The sequence below is a fragment of the Centroberyx affinis genome, unplaced genomic scaffold (assembly GCF_046629955.1).
Source record: "Centroberyx affinis isolate AG114_WGS23_722 - 3 ecotype Tasmania unplaced genomic scaffold, CSIRO-AGI_Caff_v1 ptg000392l_1, whole genome shotgun sequence".
Lineage (NCBI taxonomy): Eukaryota > Metazoa > Chordata > Actinopteri > Beryciformes > Berycidae > Centroberyx > Centroberyx affinis.
In genome coordinates this window covers 119,588-127,195 of record NW_027279060.1, presented here as the reverse complement: position 1 = coordinate 127,195, position 7,608 = coordinate 119,588, and the positions used below count along the sequence as shown (strand labels likewise).

At 40.7% G+C, this 7,608-nt stretch overlaps 1 protein-coding gene across 1 annotated transcript; it reads left to right on the top strand.

Annotated features, from left to right (window-relative positions):
• Positions 1-238: 238 nt before the first annotated feature.
• cpvl (carboxypeptidase vitellogenic like) lies at positions 239-7,170 on the top strand. Its single transcript, XM_071516105.1, has 13 exons — positions 239-368; positions 532-710; positions 1,178-1,296; positions 2,505-2,619; positions 2,794-2,852; positions 3,018-3,097; positions 3,201-3,267; positions 3,634-3,756; positions 4,161-4,292; positions 5,335-5,433; positions 6,093-6,266; positions 6,444-6,626; positions 6,732-7,170. Exons 1-13 carry the CDS (start codon positions 364-366, stop codon positions 6,828-6,830), a joined length of 1,434 nt encoding a protein of 477 aa, XP_071372206.1. The 5' UTR covers positions 239-363; the 3' UTR covers positions 6,831-7,170.
• Positions 7,171-7,608: the final 438 nt, after the last annotated feature.

Here is a 7,608-nt window from a genome sequence, read left to right as displayed (position 1 = left end):
GTCTTGGGTTTTGATATATAGTGCGTTTGTTTTTAATATAAAGCAAGTACTTTACTTACCAAGTCAAATCTGAAACACTTTGCACTTCTACAAAGGTTATGCCTTTAGGTAAAGATACATTCTTCTTGGGAGGAGTTACCAAGTTAGCCATGGCGCCCCTTGGCTCGTCTGTAAGACAGCGTTGAGGGTTGAACGCCCCCTCAGCTCAGGCACTGATACCACATGATCCACTCACAGATGATCATGTGACTAAGCACTAGCTGCTCACTTTTCCATCCGTTTACTCAGCTGAGCAACTTTAAAAGACCTTTACCGGCTCGTTGGCTAATATATACGTCTATCACCAAAGAGAAAACATTAAATATGAGGTGAGTTGTGTCAGGTTAATGCAAGGTTTCGCTCTCCTTTTATCTGTTGTCTGCCTCGTGTGTTTGCGGTCGCATTGTTTTGAAATTTGATTTGCAATGTATGAGACTTTCCAAATCAGTGACCGGGCCTGTAGCTTGATATGTATACGTGTTATATCGGCAGACTGTTAAGGGAAACTTTGAGTTTCCTTTTGCTGTGGGCCTGCCTGGAGTCTGCACAGTCCAGGGGCTGCTCGGGGTTTTTCTGCAGCAAGTCTCGTCGTGTCAGTGGCCTTAACGGAGCCGACCCCGGCTCACCCCTCTTCCTCACTCCTTACCTGGAGAAGGGCGCCATAGATGAAGGTATGAGTGCACCGTCACCCTCCAGTACATTACAAACTGGTCACTTTATTTGGATAGTCCAGTGCTGATACTCAACTTACTGTCAAGTGACTATGTGTCACTAAAGTCGATGTGTGAAAAGTAGTCTGTTTATTGAGTGTCTGGGTTGGGACTGAGGTTAGCATAAAGTCAGGGTTACAGTTACATGGTTAGTCTATAGATATGCAGCAAATAGGCAAGTAACACTTTACTGAACATCTTTTTGTCACCTGATAGTTGAGTATTAACATTGGACTATCCAAATAAAAGTGTTACTTACAAATGATTACTACAATACTGCAATCAGCATGGCTCAGTTACAATTTTATAACAATCAGAATTCAGAGGCTACAGTGTTGTCTGTATCTGAGCCAAGATTTAGCCATGCTTGTTTTTTGGGGGGGGATGGGTGTTTTCATTGTTTATGGAGTTACACCTTATTGTTTCAGCCAGGAAACTGAGTCTTGTGGGACCTCTACCTGGTGCCAACGTGAAGAGTTACGCTGGATACCTCACTGTCAACAAGAAATACAACAGCAACCTCTACTTCTGGTTCTTCCCTGCACAGGTATTCCACCTCCAGTCAAGCCTCTTCTTTACACCAGAAGTTAGGTTCCCACACTTCTTCAGGTCAGACCCACAGATAGATTGAACCACTGAGCTTCATTTTTGGACCATGGAACCCAGACCTTTGAGCATATATATTCACTCTTATGCTCATTTAACTTGGAGTCCAACTTCACTTCCTCAGTCAACATGTGATAAGGAATTGAACCACATGTCTATTTTGCATCTTAGTCAGCTGCATTAAAGGAATGCTAGCTATGAGGTTTGAATTTGTTTTGGGTTTCATATTGAGTCTCTGTGGACCAAAGCCTACATGGAAGTATTTACCATGAGATGTTATCTTCTCCTTCTAGGGTCATGTACATGCCACTGGAGCTGTACATATAGCCCTATTGTAGCTTATATTACAATATATATCTTACCATATTGAAGAGGAATACCGCTGAATTTGTAGTTCTTATGAGCGTCAATGTATTTTTTTGAACTTGAACATTTCTCTCTCAAATCTATTAATCAGTAACCAAGACTCTAACCTGTAATTTCATACTGAGGTACAGTAGAGTCACATGACGTTTTGTTGGTATTGAATGGTAGACTTGATTTTGTGGACTTGTAAAATGTTTGTCTGAGTTTTTAAATACAAATGAGCTTCCCATTATAGCAGTGATCAGTTTGGAACTACAAAAACCTACATCTATCCTGGGAAAATCACTCTGAATACTGTCAGTCACTTTATTTCATCCTTCCTGTTAATGTGAAGACGCGTGACAATCTCGAAATAGAAGAAGTTCAGTCTTGTTTTATTTCTGTTTCTCAATACACAGTGAAAGTCAATACATGACCCACATTATTGCAACATATTTTGTGACACGTGACATCATTGGAGATATGCATGGCATTCTATTATACAAACTGTTGTTAAAAAAATCTATTTAAAAATTGTTTGTGAAATGCAAACAATTTCTGCTAACAAGTTATTTTCACCAAGCCACAGTTAATTTTTGCCAATTGAATGTCAAGGATGTGAGCAGTAAGCAGTGATGAACATGTTTTTGCATTTACAGACGAAACTGTCGTAGGGCAAGTGAACAAAATCCTTTTATTTCAAGCTGAAATTCAGTGGTATTCAACTTTTTTTTTAAACATGGAAGCAAAGTCACCACAAGGTGGTGCTCAGATCCTAACTTTGTGTCCTGACCCGTCCGGCAGGAGAGACCTGAGACGGCTCCAGTCCTGCTGTGGCTGCAAGGCGGGCCTGGTGGCACCTCCATGTTTGGTCTCTTTGTGGAACACGGACCCTATGTGGTGCACAAGAACCTGACTGGTAAAACCAAGCTGGCCATTCAGCGGTTCACATGAGCAAGCCTTGTTTTAATGCATTGTGATTCCTATTAATGGAAGAAATTACACGTGTATGTCAGCATGAGCCTTGTATAGTTTATGTTTGAGTGCATTGTTTACCTTTTGTTTTAACTACTTATCTTTTCTCTCTTTGCAGTCAGTTTCAGGGATTACCCATGGACATCCAGATATTCAGTTGTGTACATTGACAATCCAGTAGGTATTGCTTATTGATCCAAAAACAAAAAAAGTGTGAACTGATTACATAAGACACTTTTATCATTCAAGGTTACAGTTTCTCAGCCCACCATAGATCATTTTAAGAATACATACTTGGGTATTTAGTGACAAGATTCTGAGGTCAAGTATTTATTTTTCCAGGTTGGAACAGGTTTCAGTTTCACGGACAATGACAGAGGCTTTGCTCAGAACCAGGATGATGTTGGCAGAGACCTGTACAGGTAACACAAACTGCTGTCTTATTCAAACTAAGTCTTGTCATATGTGTCAGTAAATCTGGTGTTATATGGGCCACTAACTCTCTTGTTCATATCTCTTCCTTAGTGCGTTAACTCAGTTCTTCCAGATCTTTCCTGAGTATCAGTCCAATGAGTTCTATGCAACTGGAGAGGTAAGCTTTGGTTTTTCGTTTTAAGCTTTGCAATTAACATTGTCTAAGGATTTCAAGAAGTAGGATTACACAAATAGTTTATTCATTTCCAAGCATACAGTAGAATGACATTTTTTCCCCCCACATTTTTGCTCATTAGAGGAAATCTTTGTTATGTAAGACCCCTAGATATACCTAATGACCACGTTTTAATTAGTGTTTACAAAAATGCTAAGAATGACATAAAACACTTTTTCATAGCATCTGGCAAAGGAGGTAATCCTTAAAATATTTCTGCAAGAAGACCCGATGGCTCCTGAATTAAAACAACCAGCATAGTTAAGATTTTGCCATCACCCGTGTAAACCTCTCTCTCTCTTCTTGCAGTCTTATGCAGGGAAATATGTTCCTGCCATTACTTACTACATCCATAAAAACAACCCCACTGCCAAGGTGAAGATCAACCTGAAGGGCATGGCCATTGGGGACGGGCTCTGTGATCCAGAAGTGGTATGTGTGTCATTTTATATCATTCTATAAACTACAGCTGCTTGATGTTTCATAGTGGAACAAATTTCATACAGTGTTTAGCCTCAGCCAAGCAGTCTGATGCATCAAAGGTATGTTTCAACTGTACAAATGAGAATTCTATTAATGGAATTGGTTGCTATGCTAGCTCTTGTGGTAACCAGGGAGCTAGTCAGCAACCTTTAACCTTTTTCCTGATTTTGTGAGTATTGTATACTTTTCAAAGAATACACATTTGTAACTATAGTCTAAAATCCATAATCCAAGAGGGCATTCTTCCTCCTACTAAAATAAAGTAACTAGTTAATATAATGTAGATGTGTGATGAAAAATGAGCACTTTTCTCCCTGACAGTCTTGACTGTTTTTGTTTTTCCTCCATCTCAGATGCTGGGTGGTTATGCTGAGTTCCTGTACCAGACAGGCATGATAGATGAGCTCCAGAGACAGTATGTTGTCCAGCAGACAGACCTGGGGGTTCAGTTCATCCAGCAGCAGAAGTGGGTGGAGGCTTTTGAGGTAGGAGACACCGGGTGTTTCTGTGTGTAAAAATAAGAGGTTAAAATCCAAGTTATCATTTATCAAAATCAGTGGCTTACCATAAAACGTCAATTAAACGCTGAGTCCCAATTACACACCGAGTCCCTTTTACTGGCCGGGTGTGGCTACACGTTTTGACAAATAAAGGCTGGTCTCAATTAGAAGCCGGTTGCCATTGACGCTGCGAAACAGTTTATTTTATTTTTTTTACTTGCATTCAAACGTCAGTCACATTTGCTGATCGCCATGGCGGCACAGAGAAAAAAGTACGACCTGAAATTCAAGCTGTCAGTTGTCAAATTTGCTGAACAAAACTCAGGAGAAGCAGCAGCAAGACATTTCTCCGTTAAAAAGTACAACCTCTTGCTGCCATAAACTTTTTGCGGCTTTCATCCTTTCTAAGGTAGGCTACCGGTATTTTTGATACATCTCTCTCTCTCTCTCTCTCTCTCTCTCTCTCTCTCTCTCTCTCTCTCTCTCTCTCTCTCTCTCTCTCTCTCTCTCTCTCTCTCTCTCTCTCTCTCTCTCTCTCTCTCTCTCTCTCTCTCTCTCTCTCTCTCTCTCTCTCTCTCTCTCTCTCTCAGTGCATGAGGTTGGCCTAGATATGTTATTCCTAGCCTAATTTTTATACAAGTAATATTCATACTGGTTTAAATAAACAATTTTATAGTATTTCCCATCTTTGCTGAGCAAGAGTTTTGTGCGAAAGGAATTAAAGGCCTGTCCCAAATGTAGGCCGGTTGAGTTCAGTAAAAGCTGGGCTATTAATTGAAGTTTTACGGTACATTATTTCTTTGACTTATTTTCTTTGATATATATAAAAAGTGAAACAAATTTGTAACCACCCAATTTTTAATCACCCAAGGAATTAATGCCATAGATGGCATTTTCTTATCAGAATTTTCTGAAATGATCAAATATTGGAATTTAGGACAAAGTCCAAGAATGTTTTTGGTGAATGTGGCCTGAGATAACCATGTTGTATGTCTCTTACATGCATGCTTTCCTCCTTGCACTTCAGGTTTTCGACAGCTTGCTGAATGGTGATGTGGAGCCGTACCCCTCCTTCTTCCAAAATGCCACAGGCTGCACCAACTATTTCAACTACCTGTCATGTCAGGTACATGGAAACACTGGCAGTTATTTCTGAGCTCAAGCCTTGACCACCTTTAATCCACCTCTGTCCCATATCTGCCTTCCTTGTTGATGTTCACCATTGATTTAGACCTTGTTATATATATTGGCTTGTTGGTATAATCTTACCCCTCTCTCCCACCCTCTACGGTAACTAGGATCTGTGTTAGGGTAGTACTCATATTTTGGTTTGCTGATATATTGGGCAAATATGGGCTTTTTATTAAATGTCGGATATTGGCCAGTCAGTGTCTGAGACCTTTCCACCCTGACAAGAATACAGTCCTGGGGGCAAGACTGAGTGCTTGTCATTTCTGGCATGAAAATTGTCAACTTTTATAGATTTTGAATATCGGCACAAAATATTGGCTAAGGGCAGCTTCAATACAAAAATAGCAGTACTGGTATTGGACTTTAAAAACCTATATCAGTTGAACCTTTCCACCTTCCCACCATCACCTTTATGGCTATGTGTTTGTTTTTGCTGCTTGTGCAGCCTCATTTGTGTGACTTTTGTTTGTCTTTTTTGTGAAGCACTTTCTAAACTTGGTTTTAGAAAAATGCTATACAAATGAAGTAATTATTACCAATGACTGTCTGTGAGAAATACACAACATGCTGGTTTGTCCTCCGTCTGCACTACAGGAGCCTGAGGACCAGGAGTACTTTTCCCAGTTTGTGACTCTGGCAGAGGTGCGGCGCTCCATCCATGTGGGGAACCTGACGTTCCACGACGGCTCGGAGGTGGAGAAACACCTCCTGCAGGATGTCATGAAGAGCATCAAGCCCTGGCTGGGGGTGCTGATGGACAAATACAGGGTGAGGAGATGTAGGAAGGCATATAGTGGCTGATATTAACTTCGCAACACACAATGACAACAGTGTGATCACAGATGAGAGTGGAATGGCGTCTTCGTCTTGCGTACATTTGAAGTGACGCATGTCGCTTGTCCCTCCCTAACCCCCCTGACTTCCTTGGGCCCTCTCTGTGTCCAGGTCTTAATCTATAGTGGTCAGCTGGATGTGATCGTCGCTGCCCCGCTGACTGAGAGGTTCCTGCCCACTGTCAACTGGACCGGGGCTGCTGATTACAAAACGGCCCCTCGCTTCCACTGGAAGGTTCAGCCCACTGACACAGAGGTGGCGGGTTATGTAAGACAAGTGGGAGAATTTTACCAGGTAAGCAGATATTTGGGACAGTGGAAACAATTCTGTTCCTGAAATTGTGATAAATATGCCACAAAAGGCAGCTTAAAATCTTTTATCTGTCCCCTTGTCATGCAGGTAATCATCCGAGGGGGAGGACACATTCTGCCTTATGACCAACCGGAGAGGTCCTTCGATATGATTGACAGATTCCTCTCGACACAAGGCTGGAACTGAAGCGCTGCACTGCGATTTGCACTGAAACACTTGATCAGATCACCTCTGTCTTACAGAGCAGACTCTTGATCAGTGACTGCTCATTTCAAAGACTGTTGATTGTCATCACCACTCTAAATCAGCACACTCTTGGATTAACTGCATTGCTTTTCAATAGGACTGGTAACAATGTAACTGTTCTCTGATGCACTGCAAATGAAATGGTAAGTTGTACATTTTCAGAATGAATTAATTTCTTGTTTATTTTCATGAGAATTGTTTGGGAAAAGTTTTTTTTTTTTGCATACAATCAGTATATTTTTGAAGATTACATGTAAAGCCAATAAAAGTTTTGAAAAACCTTAAGTGCCCAGAGAATTTACATTAATCATAAAGATGTTTCATTGTATATGATACTGTGTCTTAATGTGAGGAGCAAATTACAATGGTTTTGTGGATTGATAACCTTTCTGTAAGTGATTTCTGTGGCTTTTTGCTACAGATAACATAGTATAGCAACACCTATTGTTTTAGGGGATTTCCATTTCCTTTCCAAAAGTACTGTTTTGTTTGTATTATCTAGAAAAACCTTTAAGGTATCGTTCCAAAGTCTGATGAAAGTCCCTTTGCTCTTAAGTCTGCATGCCAAGTTTAGTGGTTCCATTGATGTGCACTAGAGGTCACTGTGCTCCAGTTAAATTTAATTTCATACCAACTTCCTTACAAAAGACAGACTCAAAAGATCAGCACTGTACCAAACTGGAGCTGTCATTCTGAGCAGTTTAAGAGGTTTGCACCG